A 19,627-nucleotide genomic window follows, 5' to 3' on the forward strand; every position below is an offset into this window, starting at 1 on the left:
AATTAGTTCAGTGACAGGCTGTGCCGTGTCCTAGAGTATTCTTAAGTCTGTGGTTAATATTTGTGTATTTTCGAAATGGTAAAGTGTGAGCATATACTTTTATCTAATGGATATTAAAGAATCCACTAAAGATGGATATGTGTTTTAAAGAATCCATTAAATATGGATATGGATATGGATAGATGACAAAGACAACAAGATAGATACGAAATTATTTTATGTTCTCCGATGTTTTTGATGTAATCAGAAAACTTTAGAAAAAAATACAGTTATTACAAATAATTTTTTTCTTTATTTTTTTTATATTGTTTATTGTTTTAACTCGTTTTTAATTTATTTTAATTTTAATTTATTTTAATGACCTTCAAAATATTAGAGGATATTTGAGATAGAAATTAAAAAAAAAATCGACATTTTACTACGCATTTAATAAACATTGTTTACAATTTTTTTATATTTTTAAATTTTGATGACTGTTTTTTTTTTATTTAAATGAATTTTATTATAATTATCATAAAAATGAATGTAAAAAAATGTTCTTTAGTTTGAAAATAATTATTTAAACGCTATATAATAAACAAAATGTCGTTTTTTATCGATGTCGTATTTGTTTTTAGCTGTTTTTTCTAAATATTTAATCATTATTTATTGTAAATTATGGAAAGAACGTTTTTTGACAGGTATATGCTCTTGCTTTACTGCATGTCTCTGGTTCATTACACTTTAGGCCAGAAAAAAAAGGTATACACTCGAATAAATTAAAATTATATAAGTAAAATATTTGGACATTTAGTATATAAGATTATAAACTTATATAGTAATAAATTAAGCGATTTATTTATTTGTAATAATTGCGATGTTTGCCTTTTAGGTAAATTTGCTTTAACATTTTATTTTGAAATTAAATACTAATAATGTGTAATTCCTACTTGGAATTATTTATATTTACTCGAATTAAGTTATATGAAAAAAAAACAAGCTTTATTTACTTTTAATTTAAGGTTTAATTTTATTTGTAATTTATTTCGTTGGTTCTTTTCTTGACTGTTTATTAGAATGTATTTAATATAATATATAATGTACATTACCATTCCTAGTCGATAAGTAATATGTCATCAAGTGCATTGGTCAACTCCCGTGGTATGTAGGTTTTTTTTTTATTTTCCTTGCAATTTACGTTCAAAACCCTGTATCGCATAGAACCCTTAGCGAATTAGTGACGTTTTAACAGATGGAGTTAACCTGAAATCATGACAAAATGACAAAGATAATTTCGGGGTACAATAAGAACTAGTTCCATGGTTAACCTTCATCCGTGAAAACGTTTGAATAATGGAAACAAATGATATCATTGAAAAAGGCTGAGGACACAATTTTTTATAATATACAATGTCTTCTAAACAGGGTAATTTCGTTTACTGTTGTGTACTTTTTGAATAGTGAATTGTTATTCGATTTTTACTCTTATCTACTGGTCAATAAAGTACATAATCTTTCAAACAGTACTCATAGTGAATCACAGAGTATAAACAAAAGTATTAGATCTACCAGTAGTGTACTGAAATTTATTTATTTATTTTATAAAATGAACACACGTGTGCACGCGACGGATTCTTGTAACAGAATGACAAAAGCCACTCATATGACGTCATCATAGATAATTAATTTGTTAATTGTTTATACTCTATGGTTTTGATTCTAGGCTTTGATTGATAAATATGAAGGCATGACGTTAGATGAGGTTACACTGTGCTGTTGTTGAAAAATGATTTAATTTTAACATATTATACATGAACAATTTTTATTTGTTAGTTAAATGAAATGAAAATATAGTTCTAGAGAATCAAATGGACATAGAGGACATATTTATTTGTACATGTAACAAATAGATTTAGTCAGATGTTGGTGTTTTAAAGTGTAATATAGAAATAGTTAACTTAAGTGTTATTTTGATGGTCATTTGAACCGATAATAGAGATGTAGTTAATGTAATCTGTCTGGGAGATAACAATTTAAACTTGAAAAAACTATAAAATATCAAATTGTGAATTAATAATATTTAATATATAAAGTACCAATAATTTTGGCCCAAAGTGTATCGCCCACCGATTCTCATACATATGGTAGTGCCAATATTTTCCAACAATATCGATTCCCTTTGGGCCATTTGGTTATTAAATGTTACTGTTTGTTTGTAATCGCATCTTAGAGTGTAATTATTGTGAATGACTGTGTTGCATTTGCTACTTTATTTACAATTACATAAGACTCAATATCCATTTTTTTACTCCATTTTTTTCTTTTTTTTACGAGGGGAAATGCAGTTAGGCACCCCTTCGCCATGCTGTATGTACAGTGGCGCAGGGAGTGTGTGACTAGGATAAAGTAGTTCGGCCATACCCACTAAAACCCCTCGGAACCTCCACTTCGCCTTGCGGCTGGGTCACGGGAACAGTTGCGCAAACTTCCGCGACAAACATAAATAATAAAACAAATACTTTTGGCAACATTTTTGCTTATTATCATTGTTGCCAGTACGTAAATTAAATTCTTGATATTCCATAATTACACTACTTGGATAATATTAATACAGTGATGTAAATAATAACTGAAAGAGGGAAAAGTATTAGAAATTTTCATGTCTTTGATTCTCCTTATAAAAAAAAAACTCAAATACCAATTTATGTTTTTAGGCAGTGGAAATACACTGGTTTTATTGGTAACAGGTTTATAATATAGGAAGGTTTTTTTTTAAATTATTTTGCAAATGCAACGCAGTCTTAAATGTATGTTAAATCTTCCATTAGGATTGTAGTCGCTGTGAGCTACCATATGCATATAACAATAAATATAAATATGGATTATATTTTGTTTTTCTTTACCTGTCCTAATTGTTTAAATCTTAACAAAGAAAAATAAAAAATATATTGGTAGAGTCCGTAACTGCATATCGGTTTTCTAATAATCTTTCACTGAATTGCTGAAATACCATGATCACGCAAAAAGAAGTAGCCTAAAAGTTAGTGTGGTGTCGGACGCCTAATGCTAGTCATCTCCCCTTCCTACCCTTCTATCAGGAAAGTATACGAACTAGGAATGGTAAATTATTTTGTTCTTCTGACCAGTTTAAAAAATACCACACCTATCACATGAATAGGTAACAAATTAAAAACCTACATCTATGCCAAATATCAGCGAAATCCGTTCTGAAGACCTTACAAACATTCAACCATTCAAACATTTGCATTTATAATATCTGTAACAAGTAAGTTATTATCTTAAAATAAAACTCAATTTATTTATAAATCATAAAAGTGTAGTAAGAATGTGTTATTTCTTACGGGGGTGTAATTTTGAAATGGCCGCGTTTCGTATGGGGGCCATTTTCGAATCGATTTCCCAAAGCGCATGTCACATTTCCCGCCTTTTCGGCAGTAATCGCGCGGCCATCGTCGTGAGAGCACGTTTCTATCCAAACGCGAATCTAGTCATTAATATTTAAACGTTTCTCTTAATAATAACTGTGAAGTAATAGTTCTTTATATTATTTTTTTTGTGTAAAAAGTAAATTGAAAATTAAGTCGTTCCAGTTACTAATATAACATGAATACGTTTCTGTAATTATTTCGTGTGTTGTCGCGTACTTTTCGGTAACATCTTGGTTGTTTGACAGAAATCGATACTGTTTATTATCTTCGTAAGTATAATTTGCTTTAATTCGTCTTTAAATTTTAAGAATAATTATTTTGATTAAGGAAATAAAATGTATATAATTTTTATTTAGGTCTTAAATACCGTAACAATAGATATGTTGTTAATTATTTAAGCCGAATTTAAGAATTCAATTATTGTATAAGAAGATTCGAAGATTTTTTTTAGGTTATATTATTAAAATGTCTTTTCTTTACAATCAACGATTTTTGATTTGCATTGTATTTCATAATTTAAAAAAAAGCATTTAGTTTATTGCTTTATTTTAGACACTATAAATAGAAATATTGTTTCATATATCATTAGCCAAAACTGACGTAATTCTGAGAAGAACCGAAATTTCTGTAACGCTTTGTAAAGCGTGAGAAAATGATTACAAAGATTTCACACTATCTCATACAAAATGTTTCTTTGTTCTACTTTTCAATTGTTTATTTAGTCTGTAAAATATTCCGAGCTAAACTATACTCGTAGTATGTGCGTTTTTATCTGTTGCATAATTTTACGAAACGGCGACATCATTTTTTTAATGTTTTTTTAGAATCCTAATGCGTTGAGAGATATTTCGTTAATTTTAAGAAAACTAAATAATACAGTTATTATTTATAATATGAGCATTTTTACTTCGTTTAAAAGTGCTATAATGATAATATTTTTATATCAAATTCTGACAAACATTGGCTTATTAATTTTAAATACAATCTTTTGTTGACATAAAATTAGGTACTTATTGAAAAAAAATTAAAGAAGAATACGAAAAATATTATTTTCAAATCAATCGATCAATTCACCCCTAAAAATTGGGGTAGGCTCCGTGCTCCTCGGTGGGGACGTATAGTGAGCTGATGATGATGATGATGAATCGATCAATAAATATCACCAATATATTAAACTACCTTTCTTCTCTAATCTTACTAATATTATAAATGCGAATGTTTGGATGGATGTATGGATGGATGGATGTTTGTATGAAGGTATCTCCAGAACGGCTCAACGGATGGTGATGAAATTTGGCACAGATGTAGAACATAGTCTGGAAAAACACATAGGCTACTTATTACGTTTTTTCTTTATTCCGCGCGGACGGAGTCGCGGGCGACAGCTAGTGAGTTAATAAATTCCAAGGAACAATGCCCTAATCAATTAATTATCTCCATATTTGATGAGAGACATAGGCAGAGCGCTGTAACCGCAAATTTCCTGGCAGATAATTGCCAGTTATTCTGTGAACCTACGCTCCTTTTAATTAACCACATATTGATTGAAACACAATGTTTGTTACTTCTTAAACTATTTTATAGTGACTTGAAAAAGGCATTTATAATTTCATTCCATTTGTGGCAGACCTTAGAAGACATCAACTCCCTAAAAGGTGCATTGCCGCGGATCTTCACTGGCGAAAGATTCATTGAAAAACTTATTAGCTCTTTTGGCAATGGAGGCTTATGTAAAGATGTAAGAGAAATCCGTCGTTCAGATTCTCATCTGTTTAATTTTTTAAAGATGATTTTCAAATACAATCGGACGTATTTTGTTGATAGAAATAGGAATTTCTCTACCTTTACATTTCGATGATAAAATCCTTTTATGTTATTGAAATTGGGGAGAGTGGAATTGGAACATATTCTGAATACGTCTGTTGAATTTATGTCGTTGTACTCGTATGTTGCGAAATATTGTAGTTTCACATTTCTAAACTTGAAACTCTTGTATAAAACGTGTTGTCATCCCTCTCATTTTATCTGAAGACTAGCTGTCGCCCGCGACTCCGTCCGCGCGCAGTTAAAAAAAAAATGAAAAATAGATGTTGGCCGATTCTCCGACCTACTGAATATGCTCACAAAATTTCATGAGAATCGGTCAAGCCGTTTCGGAGGAGTACGGGAACGAAAACTGTGACACGAGAATTTTATATATAAGATAGTAGAGTTAACAATATGTACAATCGAACCTGGATATTTTAGGGACCGCAATATTTTCTAACTTGAGTTCCTCGCTTATGGAGGTCGTCCGTCGGGACCGGATAATTCCCGCTGATACGGGTTCTCAACTATGCAGGATAAACTATATTGACAGAACTTAATAAAGAATATAAAAATCCTGATTTGGTAGCACTTCAATGCTTCTTAATGCACCACTTACACTAATATGCACAAATTAATTAGTTCCATATTTTTCTGTATTAAGGTGGTTTTTTATAGGAGAAGGGGGCAAACGAGCAACCTAAAGTTATTTGATCCGAAGCCCATGGACATCCGCAACGCCAGAGGAATTGCAGATGCGTTGCCGACCTTTAAGGAAGGTATACGCTCTTTTCTTGAAGGTCCCTAAGGATTTTATATTCCTGGTGAGGCTATACCTACAAGTATTTCACTAGTGGAAGTTTTTGTGAAAGAAAATAGACAAAGAAATTTAATTACGGGAAAAAATTGACAGTCATTCATGAGACAGTCTAGTTACTAGTAAGTTACTGAGATTTTGAGAACCAAAAAATATGCTTTTTATGAAAAGGCCTTGCAAAGTAAGCTGTTATTTTTATTTAATAGAATAGCACGGCTTTCATCGTCATAATGTGCCGTTAATAATAAATTAAATCCGTGATCTGCATTTAGGTTATAAACAAATTTATTTAAAAAAACGTAAGTAATTGAAAAACTTTATCATCACATGAAAATTATCTTCAACGCGAGTATAAAAAAATATAGGTCGAAACCAGTGAATTAAACAGAATGCTGTACATATATCTTGTACTATGCGGAAAATGTGTATCACACGTAAATTCCGCTCAGCCAAATGGCAAATATGAAATTCACTGCGGGCCGTTGCAAGCAAATAACTTAGTACTGAGAATTAAATAACGCATCGTATAACTTTTCACATCAACGGTTTTTAATATTACTAGCAGATGTTCGCGTCTTCATCTGCGAGAAATAAAAAAATATATATAGTAATAAATACAGTCTATGTCATCCAGGGATAGTGTAGATTCAATGCAAACGATCAAATCTTTCCTCTTTATATTATTACTAGCTGTCGTCCGCGGCTCTGTACCCGCGGCATTAAAAAAAGTTTATAACTAGCCTATGTATTCTTCCTGACTATGTTCTACATCTGTGCCAAATTTCATCAAGATCCCTTGAGCTGTTCTGGAGATATTTTCATACAAGCATCCATCCATCTAAACATTCGCATTTATAATATTACGAGTAGTATGTTTAGTACATATAGGTAACGGTTTCTTATTTTGTAATCTAAGTTAAAATGTATTTTGAGTAATAATGCGAATGTTTAGATGGATGGATGGATGGATGTTTGTTTGGTTGGTGTTGGTTTGGTTTCTCCGGAGTGGAAATTTGGCACAGATGTAAAACGTAAGTAGTCTGGGAACATAGGCTACTTATTAAGTATTTTTTTTTAATATCGCGTGGACGGAGTCGCGTGCGACAGCTACTCTATTTATAATACGGAGTATTTTGAAACGGTGATTTTTCTTCTAGAACTTTCTCATACTTTCCTTTGAATGTTCTTAACCTTTAATAAATACTATCTTAACATAAACTTCATATGTATTAAGACCAGAGACTCGATGTAACACGGTTAAACTAGGAACATTTATCTTGCATAGTTAATCAAATTGACACACGGCCAGCTCGGCCCGCAGAACCTAATTGGGTTTGCAGTTTAACACTCCCCGGAGAAGTAACGTTCAATTTCAAAACTTACTTTAACCTAAAGAATTTATCTATAAGACTTACTGCCCTACTCAATACTACTTAGTGGAGGTTTAAAATATATCTAATTTAAGGAAATACATTAGTAATCATTTAATATCCTTCCCTAAAAGTTACTGGCATGTACTGATTTTGTTTCTACCCTCATTTGTAGCCTTACGTAAATAAGGAGAAGCCATTGAGTTCTTCAACCAAAAAAAAAAAAAAAAATTAGACGTGTCTAATACAACGCTATTTTAAATTAAATTATTAAGCATAGCTTTTAAAGAAAAGTTATTACTAATCATTAGCTGCGTTAGGGTAGGGCCAGGTGGGGCGATCAGGGCGCCAGGCACAAGTGGGTGCCGCAGGCGCTAGATTTAGATATAAAGAAGCGTTTAAGGTGTCCCCTAAGATGCTCTATTTGTGGAAGATTTCTTACGACACCAAAAAAAAGGGGACGCAAAAATGTTATACAGGGTGCCGGAAATGCCTAAAACCAGCCCTGACTAATCGAAATTCAGTATCATAATAAAAGATATTTGCAATCGCTACTCGTAGGTACACTAATATTTTATAGAAAATCCACAGAATAATTAAAATACAAGCTTCACAACGATAGTTTCAACAGAATGAAAGTCTTTTGTACTAGCCGGCTTTACTCTATAACAAATGTTTACTTTGAGCCTTAGTTTCTCGTGCATGTGACTGTAGAAGCTTAGCGTATATACTATGAATATATATATATGTAAGTAGTTTGCTGTAACATACACTATGTCATATTAAGAAGGAGAACAAGTCTGAAGTAGTTATATGTACTGCCGAAACTTTTGTGCAAAAATATATTTTCTTTTTCTGTCTGAAAAGATAATAGAATATTTTTTATGGACAATTCGGCAGTTTTGATAAAATAACATCAAATATAATTTTCAAAGTGAAAAGTAAATAAAAGTGATTAGTAATTTTCTTTTCTTTTTTTTTTGGCATAAAAGTTTTCTGGTCGCCTCGGAATATTTTGCCAAAGTTTATTAAAAACCTATGCTACCAGTGTACAGTGTTATTTAATTTTTTCTTTAAATTCGTATCGGAAGTCGATAGTAAAAAGATGTTGGCAAAGTAATAAAAGCTGTAGTGACGGAAAAACTATAAAGGCGGGTATAGACTAGAGCATTTACTTGTAACAGAACAACGAGCTCTATAACATGTTCTAGTTCTAGTGTATCACCCTTTCACGAACCAGACGTGCTTTGGAAACTATACTTTTACCTGTATTACCATTCGTAAGAACGTTACGTAGATATGCTTGAGAAAATTCTCTAGTGTGTATTTACCTTTATTGAGAAAACTGCATCTCGTAAATGCTATTTCTAATTTGTACAGTCGCGAAATAAACTGCTATTTACAAACTAGTATTTGTTTACTAAACTACGAAGAATTATGTGTACGTAACTCCCAGGTTTAAATACCAGTTCCATCCACCCTAAAGAAGAGTCATTGAAGGGCTTGAAACTAGTCGGTGCCGATACCGAATAAATTGTGTGTGTTATTCATTTATTTTTAAGGTAATACTTACTTTTGCCCGCGATTCCGTCCATCGTAATTAAAAGAAAATTAAGTTTAAAGTTTATGTGTTCTTCCAGACTATGTTGTACATCTATACCAAATTTCAGCGAGATCCCTCCATCTAAACTACTTTTAAGGGCCGGCAACGCATCTGCGATTCCTCTGGTATTGCAGATGTCCATGGGCGTCGATGAACACCTTGGTGTTCCCGCTGCTCGTTTGCCCCCTTCACTTATAAAAAAAACATTGGCATTTATAATTTTAAGAAGACACATTTCAAATTTCTAAAAACACATTTTTACAGTCTTCATATAAAGATGTATGAAAAATCGTTTTCCACTCGAACTGATATCTCACTTGTTCCAATACGGATAGAATGGCTAAATCCTCAAGGATAAAACTAAATCGACAGCGTAACAAATGGATGAACACGTTCCTAATATAACTGGTAGGTAATATAACTAGTTATAAATCTTTGTAACTAACTATTCTAACGATATTTTTGAATAGCTTATAAAAAAGCAATCCTATAAATTGAACCATGGAATCCTTTTTTTAAAGTGGTAGGTCCCGCAACAACAATATTTGTTGGGTGCACGAATTGGTCGGGTCGACCGGTGCAATACCACGACCACACAGAAGACAAACGTGAAGTGGAAGCAATTTCGCGTTTCGTCTGATGAGTGTCTCTTTCTCTTCCCACCCTTTTCTTATTAGGAAAGGATGGGAAGGGGAAGTGGATTTGGCGGAGGAGGGGATGCATAGGAAAGAGAAATATCCTCTTTCTGTGCATCCTCTTCTCCGTTGATTAAAGGTAGGCAACGCATCTGCATTTGCGGATGTCTATGGGCAACGGTCGCCTCGCTATTGCGGCGAATCTAGGTGGGCCGTTTGCTCGTTTTCCACCTTATGATATAAAAAAAAACATTATTTGTAATTTAAATAAAAGCACGAATTTGGATATAGTTTAACAGTGGTAGACGCCAGCAACAACATCTGTTGCACGAGTTGCTAACCTCGACCGGTGCAAAACAACAACCACACAGAATACTGGTGTCAAGTGGGAGTAATTCCCTGTACAGTGTAATGAGTATGAGTGCCGGAGGCCAAATTTATTCCCTTTTCTATTCCTGCCATATTGTTATGAGGCAAGGATCGAGAGGAAGAGATAGGCAAAGCATCTTTAAGTTTGCATGTCTATAGGCAGTGGTCTCTTCGCTATTTCGGAAAAATGTGTACGCTTGCTCTTTTGCCACCTTATGAAAGAAAAGAATTGAAGTTATGATATTATCACTCAATGACGTCACGTAATTAAACATTTGAACTACTTCCAAGTATGAAATTAATTAATTTCATGACATCGTTATTTGCTTCGCTATTGCCTTTGAATTTGTGTCAAGGTTTTGAATATTGGAATACGTTTGAGGGTTTTAATGACGTTATCATGGCAGATGGAATAATTTTGTCTGTGGAAGAAATATATACATCTAACCGGCTAAATATAAACTTAACGAATCATTGTCAATTTAATACGTAATTTTGTGAGTTAAAAAAGAAACAATTTTACATGAAAGCGAAAATTTCAACATCGTTTTAATAACAACATTTTCGTTGTAATGTGTTTTCGTAATAAGTGAATTAACTCGAATGTGAAATCTTTTTGTCTGCACACAAAAGAATTTACACGAAACGAAATTAAAACGAGTAAATCATCCGAGAATAGATTAACAAGTGCTATCGTATTACGAGTAATTGTTGAATTTGCGTCATTTGAAGATATTTAAAGCATTTTATAGATGTGTTATGTTGGAGAGTATTATTCATAAAATTATCGCCAACCAGTAACCACGTCACGTCGCTAGAAGATCCCCCGAAAACCTAGAAAAAAATATCATTACGGGAAAAATCGATGGAAAGAGACCCAGAGGGCGCCGCCCTATGCGCTGGATTGACCAAGTATGCACCGCACTCGACTCCAGCATACATAATGCCATCCACAGCGCCGAAAACCGCACAGAATGGAGAACCACCCTTCGCGAGATGGTCAAGAGGAGAGGTCTCGACCCTCAGGATTGAGGAAACGATGCGCAGAAGAAGAGAGTAACCAAGGAACCCATATTGTAGATTTACACGAATGAATAGACCTACAGTAATTAAGGAGCGTTGGTGGCTCATTGGGCACTTGACCTGTAATATACAGGTCCTGGGTTCAAATTCCACCATGTATCAATGTGTTTTTCGATTTTCGATTTACATATGCACATATATCCAGTGTTCTTACGGTGAAGGAAAACATCGTGATGGACATATCTGAGAAGAAATTCAAAGATATGTGTGAAGTTAACCAACCCTCACTTGGCCAGCTTGGTTGATGGCCTAGTCACCCCTCACTTAGGGTAGGCTCCAAGCCTTAGTGAAGACTTATAGTGCTGTAATGATGATTGACCTACGAACTCATCTGACAACATGACAATACAAGATGCTAGTATGTAGCTGTCTTGTCATAGCTTGTCTGGTGTGTCATTTTGCAGTCTAGGTTATTCATATTTTCTAACAGCATTAACTGTGATATCCACAGCTCTCACTAGATCAGATATTGGTTACACTATATCATTAAATATTATGTCTTAGTCATACATGAAAGACAGGCGTGAAGTGGAAGCAATTCCGCGTTTCGTCTGATGCGTGGGGTACCGGAGACCTAATTTTAGTCCTCTTTCCCTTCCCACCCTTTTCTTATTAGGAAAGGATGGGGAGGGGAAGTGGATTTGGCGAAAGAGGGGACTCATAGGAAGGAGAAATATCCTCTTTCTGTGCGTCTCCTTCTCCGTTGATTAAAGGTAGGCAACGCAACGCAACTGCATTTGCGGATGACTATGGGCAACGGTCGCCTCGCTTTTGCGGCGAATCCAGGTGGCCGTTTGCTCGTTTGCCACCTTATGATATAAAAAAATACATAAAACAACTTAGTAATTAGTAGGCAAATAAAATTAGTACCTTTTTGTTTAATTAAAAAAATGCACTAAACAAAATACACATGTTTAAATCTTATTTTTTGCTGAAGTAAAAGGGTCTATGCAGTCTATTTTCATACATGGATGAAACTTTGAGAGCCTCTCCTGAAAAGTTGTCATTTTGCACATTTACATTTATTCGTAGGAGCCATCGATATGTCGTTTGCGTTTCCAACTGAATAATTCCATGTTAAGGTCACATATTAATTAATTTGTTCAATTCTCGAGAGATCAGACCCAATAACATTGATATTAGTGACAACATTTCAAAGTATATTTAGAATAGGGTATGTCTACCTGAGGGAACGTCTAATGCTTTCCGTTTTGTCATTTGATGACGTCACAGTGAATACAGTGTACTATGAAGCAATGTAACGGAACTACCAAATAGAGGATAGCTTCGCAGCTTGTACGCGGTGAAGATTCTATCCAATTCTCAATTTTATTGTACACTAAAAACATTTTGCAACTTGTGGCCTGTTCCGTGCTTCTTACAGTTGGACATTTTGCAAACATTTACAAACAATTCCAACCGTGTATTTAATGTAGCCTATGTTATTCAGCGATAATGTGGCATTGTAATAGTGAAAGAATTTTTTAAAACAGTCCGTTAGTTTTTCGTTTATTCGTACGTAGTATAAGTTTAGATAACGACTTATATTTGTCTCTTCTATTTCAGGTACTCTTAAATTCCAAAGAGAACAACATAGTGAAATCATTTTGTATTCGTGAAAGTGAACTTGGATACAATGTGCAGTGAAAAAGTTGGTATTGATTTATCTGCTGCAAATTCTGCGATTGTTCGCCGTGACGTCATCGCCGGGTGTCAGTGAGAATCAAAGATGGCGGACAAGATTAGCTGATCGGAAAGCGGCGCGCGCAGGCCACGCACCAAGCGGCGAATCAGGCGCATCATGGTAAGATTTAATTATTAATTGATTAGCATATTAAGTGGTACATGTTCCCTTCTCTTTCAAAAAGTTTGGCAAATCTAACGCTGTAATTAACTTGTCATGACCCAGAGAACCATGCGTTTTTTACCATGTTATGGCAACACAGATTCAAGTTATGATGCCGCCTTTCACATACCATGGTAGCTAAAGGTGAATTCATACTGATTATGCTAACGTATACTTGGTTGTTATAATTCAGCAGGTGTTCGGAGAGTGGGCGCAGGTGGAGGTAGTGGAACTGGTCAATGATGGCTCAGGGCTGGCGTTCGGCATTGTCGGCGGCCGCTCCTCCGGCGTTGTCGTTAAGAGCGTGCTGCCTGGCGGTGTCGCTGATAGAGTGAGTACTAAAGCGTTTTGGTGGATACTTTTAATAAGGTGTTCACGTTTTGAATTGCACGTAGTGAGATGTCACAAATAATTAAGCGCCTGGTATTTTTTGTTGGCAAATTTGTTTCATGTAGATTGTTATTCAAAAGTAGCTGTCGTCCGCGACTTCGTCCGCGCGGAATTAAAAAAACTTAGTAGCCTATGCATTCTTCTAGACTATGTTCTACATATGAGTCAAATTTCATTAAGATCCGTTGAGTCATTTCGAAGATACCTTCAAAAAACATCCATGCATTCATTCTAAACATTTGCATTTATAATAATTAGTAAAATAGTAAGATTGTGAAAAAGTGTTACGAATATTAAAAAAAAAACAAACATGTATTCATCAAAAATAAATGAATCGTTAAACTGGAGGTTTAAAGTCCATTTCCACTGAATGTACATGTGAACATCTCTGTGCAGAATAGTGTTTCCAAGAGCATAGTTGTATTACATGCGATGTTGCAATTACTTTTTGGATAGGGCACTGTCACTTCTGACTGTTTGTGGTCGTAGAATCATTAAATCATTACATTATTATTGTTATTAAATATGTATTTTTTACGTAATAATCCAAATAGGATTATTTAAATTAAATGTAAGTTAAATAACAAATAACAATACAAAATTGTGGTGTAGCAATAAAGATTTGTCCAACACACTGTGTGCGGTCTCGCGATGCCAAGGAGACGTGAATTATTCCCACCGCAATGCTTGTGTTCAAATAAATATATTACTAAAGTTTGTTAATTCCAACTAGTTTTGTGCTCTTTTTAACATCGATAAAATTAAATAGTAATGCGATAAAGTTAAATTGTCTCTCAATTATTGAGTACTTTCATAAACATGTTTGTTTCAAATGAATACTTTAAATTGAATTAATGAATACAGCACGTTTCGTGGTAGAATACTGTTCATATAACTATAATTTTTATTTATATTATAATATGGCAAACGAGCAAGCGGCCACCTGTATTCGCCGGAATAGCGAAGCGACGGTTGTCTATAGACATTCGCAATTGCAAGTGCCTTGCCTACATTTAATTAACTGAGATATACAAACAGATAGATTGTATTTCCCCTTACCATGCGTCCCCTCTCTACCAAATCAACCTCTCATTCCCTTCATTGTCGTATAAGGGAAAGGTTAGAAGGGAACTTGGACTAATATTATTCCTGCGGGACATTTATCATACAAAATGTTGAATTGCTTCCACTTCACGCCTTTTTTGTGTGTGGTTGTGGTATTGCTCCGTGCGAACCGGCCTCCGTGCACCCAAAAAATAGTTACGTTACTGGCTCTACAACTGTAAAATATATAATTTTACTACACTTTTCTACAGACTTAGTATAAAAATTACAATACAATATGAATTAAATCAATTGTTCTCGATTTTTAAATCCGCAAGAAGGGAGCATATATTGGCTGAGATGTATGGAAGAGTAGTACGTACTGTGCTGACATTACGTAGTGAAAAAGGCAGGTTAATGATGATTTAAGTATGCACACAAAATTAAAACGTGGCGCAGCGACTCAAAGTGAGTCTTGGCCTCTGACACAAGATATCACCAGCGCCGCCTGTCCTACCCCCCCCCCCCCTAGACAAAGCGCAATCACTCCGAAGCCATTCCATAACGCATTTCAAAAATGTATGGATTGACACGTGATATATCGAAAGTTAGTGTCAGTTCTATACATTTTTGAAGTTGGTTATGGAATCGATTCAGAGCGAATGAATTTTGTATAGGGGGCTGTGCTGTCTCCTGCCATTTAATCGTATGTAGCTTCTGACCATGTTCCTTTCTTTCCGCAAAAGTCTGTATCTATAATTTGTTAATAGCTCTTTTATTTCATAACTTGAAAAGCGAGCGTGCAAAATTCAATTATGAATTCAGTTCGCGTTTTTGTTAAATAGACGTGCTAGTTACCGCATTCGAGGAATTAAACAAAAAAAAAAAATTGTAACGAATTCATTTTCACTGTAGCAGCATTTTAGTGGAATGAATTAGCTTTTTCCATTCAAAGCCGATTTAATTTTACGAAGCGCGGCGCCGGCTGTAAGGGCGGAGTCGTAAAATGTACAATTTTAATAATGACTTTAGTGGTTTAAAAATGTTGAATAGCTAAAGCGGAAGAATAGTTTGATGTTTATAACAATGTAACTCCAGAACGGGTGCAGGATAGGGAACATTGGACAAAGTTGGAGGAGGCTTTTACCCGTCAGGGATCCATACAGGTATAAAAAAATGTATGAAGAATAAGTGAACATAATTGTAAGTCAATGTATGGAATCTATATAAAGCTAAATTATAAATAAATAAATAAACTCCAGAACGGCTGAACAGATCTGTCTGAAATTTAGAACATAGGTAGATTACTTTGGAATAGCGCATAAGGTATTGTTCTGATATTTTTCATTCAACGCGATCGTCAGTCATAATTTACAACTTGTAATATTTGTAGTCATTTCTTTAGCTTAAAGTAATGTGAAATACGCACTTAATAAATGTCCACTTATATGCTATGTAAACTTTTTTTAACATAACGTCTCTTTAGACTTATATGAAAGTGTCCGCTCTCCAACCAGACACGTTTGCTCCGAAGTAATTAAAGTGAGGGTGATCTAAGAAAAGTGATTCAAACTTAGTTTCAAGTTTAAATGGTATGATCAACTAAGTCTATTATGAGCGATAGCTTTCCATAAAGTTTCATTTATATTAAGTTAATTTTAGTAGAAAATTAGAAATTAAATGTTGAAACACGTTCATTTAGTACTATCGGAGAATCTCGCGGTATCCCAACTTAAGCTAATAACTAGCTTTTACCCGCGACTCCGTCCGTGCGAAATAAAACAAATAGAAAACGGGATAAAAATTATCCTATGCCCGTTTCCTGGTTCTAAGCTACCTGCCCACCAATTTTCAGTCAAATCGATTCAGCCGTTCTTGAGTTATAAATAGTGTAACTAACACGACTTTCTTTTATATTTATAGATTTCTTTGTAAGTATTACATTCGAACCTTTAGTATTAGTATTTATATTCTAATGGCGCGCATTTTCGCTTACAAATCGTTCTCAATAACATCGAGGTAATGCCCGATCCTTGTAACTTGGCTCGTAACATCGTTAACGACCCACTAAGGTGTCCGCCATTAGATGATTATTCCCTTTTATTGGTCGTTATCGCTTCTATTCGCAAAAATATAAACATGACTTGCTATCAATAACTTATTTGTATTAAACGTATTTGGAGTCTTTTCCGATGATTTTGATTATCTTCTAAAATGATTAAATCCGATATGAAGTGTCTAGACTAATCTTTTTATTTTAAGAGGAGAAGGCAAACGAGGGGGAACACAAATCATCGACGCCCATGAAGATCTGCAACACTAGACAAACTGCAGTCTCAATGCCTTGCTAATGACACTGCTGTTATTATTTCTGTACGATTATTTCCGCAGTGGAAGCCAACACGAATGTATATCAACCTTTGTATATGTATCTAATCGTTCATATTATCCGTTATTATGTTATATAAGTGATTTATAATCTGTCGTATCAAGCGTGGCTTGCGTCCTCAAGTCGACTGCAACTGATTAATTAATCCGCTTTATTGAAGCTGCAGTCAGTAACTATGATCTTATACTTTATAATAGACGGAGTAGAATATTGATACCTTTCAATTGGTTTTCAGAAAGATTCGAATTTCAAATTCGCATTTTATAACATTAAATATTGCTTTAGAATTAGTTAGCTTTAGATATATCCAGCTGATGATCTAGCCTAGATGTAGGGAGGGGGATACTAGTTATTTTTATAATTTCAAAGGGACGGTAAGCATTCCCTTTGAAATTATAAAAATAACTAGTAACATGTGGTCCAATGAAATACTGACAAGTAGTTTTTATATGGTATATATTGTAGGAATGTTTTTATTTTGTAGCACTTTATATTTATTTCATAATTTTTCAATGCTCTAGGAATGGAGGGGGGTAAACTACCCTCCTATTCTCTCTTGGTGACGCCCACATACTTGCAATCTACACATGTATGCTTCGCGCTAAAATTATTTTCTTTTTGTCCTTTTAAGGATCATAGCTTGATATAAAACAAAACAAAAGTTTATTCATGTATATGAGAGATCACAATATATTTTCGTGTAGGTATTTCGTTAAGAACATCAACAGATAAAGTTTTGATGCCGTAATAAAGTTCAAAGGAATCAACAATATGATCAAAGATGTTCTGAAGAATCCACAAAAAGTAGGATAAGGTCAGGTAGATGATATTCCAATATAGTCTTTAAACTGAAGTCTTATCGGATTTTTTTTTGTAAAAGTAAAGACGTAAGTCATTTGCTCCGATAAGTTCAAATTACTTTCGAAACTTTTCTTCGTAAAATTACATCAATTTCAGACTAAGGTCGGAAAGATCAAAAGAGTCGATCTTAATGATTCGACTTTAAATTACTGCTAACTTAATTATACCTTCATCCCCAAGTTTTAAGTTCAAGATGTAATCTGACTGTTGAGGTTCTTTTGATGATGTGATTAGAATCGTCTGTTAAAATCTTTTCTAAGGTTTGATATATTTTTATCCAAACATTTTAATGTCATGATAAAATTCATTTGGTCGATATACATATCAGCCCCGGGTGGGGGACTGACAGTATGACTCGCACGGGAGGTGCACAGACAATAATCACGGTGCAACTAACCCTAATGTGGAGCACGGGGAAATAAAACCACCTAATGCTGGTAAACGAAAGAGATTTATTTGATACATATTTCGCCTTATTTTTGTTCTTAGATGCCTGACCAAGCATGAGCATTTACACGATCTTCATATGTGTGTGTTACGTGCGCCCCAGTCTTCTAGACTTGCGTGGAGTGTTTTTGTCTCTGCACAAATCATGTGTGCTCTACACATTCTTCTCGGTGCTGTGCAATCTTCCAGTACTATGCACAGATTCTGCTCTAGCCATGGTCGTTGTTACGAACAGTCGTATGTTACAGTTAATGTTGAAATGATTATGATAACAATTTACTTGTTATAAATACTTTAGTCGAACTACAATTTTTTAACTTTGATATCTAAGTTACGGGTCACTAAGGTCATCCACGCTGCTTCAGTGAGGGAAGGTTGACTTAAATTACTCTTTGAGTTTCATAGCAGATATTATATATGCAGGTTGCATCATGATGTTCTTCTTCATAGTAAGAAAGTTAGATAAATATACCTATGAAAAACGAAAATCGAAAAACAAACATGGCGGGATTCGAAATCAGGACATGCAGTTTTCAAGTCAAATATTTAGCCTCTAAACCACCGACGGTCGAGACTATTATTGAATTACAAATATTTCCATCAATGTACCACATTTGGCACATGTGTTCCGCATCCAAATTGTAGGGTATGTTTACAAACATTTACTGAAGTGAGAATTGAACTCATTGCTATTCCTGTAACCAAACAGTAATATCTCGAACGAAGTTTACGATATTGCGTTTTCGTGTAATGCAGGTCACACACCATAGGTTTATACTGCAGTGACATTTATATTGACACATATTGACAGTTTCTCCGTTTTTTTGGGAAAAAAAGACAACCATAGGTGTCAACTCACATTCATGACATCTAAACCCTAACGTGTGTGTGACAAAGCCGTACAGTCATGCGTTCTATGTTGTGTTTTGTCCAATGTTAGTTCCTTTTCCCTTCTTATAAGGAAGGAATGGGAAGGTAATGGAATTTTGACAAAGGAGGGACGCACAGGAAATGTGTTCTTTCTGTGCGTCCGCTTCTCTGTCGCAACGGTTACTTCCGTACGTGTGTGGTCTATATTATTTATTTGTTTGAAGTAGTCTCTTTTGAAGATTTCGTAAAATATCGACTTGTTTATTTCATGTTCGGTAATTCATTGGTTATTTTCATATTATTTGAGTGACTGAGCTTAGAAGCTTTGAAATAAATACGTCTAATTTCAACTTGAAAATGATTTCGTCGAATGATAAAAAATCCTGTAGCATTATCGTATTTCAGACAATGTTTTGTGAAAGAAATGCTACCGTAAATCAGACTTTTTAAAAGGTATGAGATAAAAAATAAGAAGAAAAATTATACTAGAAAAATAATAACTTTAATATGCCGACCGAAATACCACGACCATACAGAAGACAGGCGTCATGTGGAGGTGATACAGCGTTTCGGATCAAGACTGTGCCTGTCGGAGGTCTAATTCCAGTCCTGTTCTCTTTCCCTAATAAGGATGGGATGGGAAATGGATTTGGACCTGTCGGTAACAGG

At 34.4% G+C, this 19,627-nt stretch overlaps 1 protein-coding gene across 1 annotated transcript in view; it reads left to right on the plus strand.

Annotated features, from left to right (window-relative positions):
* The first annotated feature begins 3,614 nt into the window (after window positions 1–3,614).
* LOC106713382 overlaps window positions 3,615–19,627 on the plus strand; it is a 117,924-nt gene continuing 101,911 nt past the window's right edge. The window contains exons 1-3 of the mRNA XM_045684289.1: window positions 3,615–3,697; window positions 12,678–12,915; window positions 13,151–13,288. Of these exons, the coding sequence (XP_045540245.1) occupies window positions 12,913–12,915; window positions 13,151–13,288 (141 nt within the window). The 5' untranslated portion in view covers window positions 3,615–3,697; window positions 12,678–12,912. The remainder of the gene's footprint in view (window positions 3,698–12,677; window positions 12,916–13,150; window positions 13,289–19,627) is intronic.

This window comes from Papilio machaon, chromosome 25 (genome assembly GCF_912999745.1).
Source record: "Papilio machaon chromosome 25, ilPapMach1.1, whole genome shotgun sequence".
Lineage (NCBI taxonomy): Eukaryota > Metazoa > Arthropoda > Insecta > Lepidoptera > Papilionidae > Papilio > Papilio machaon.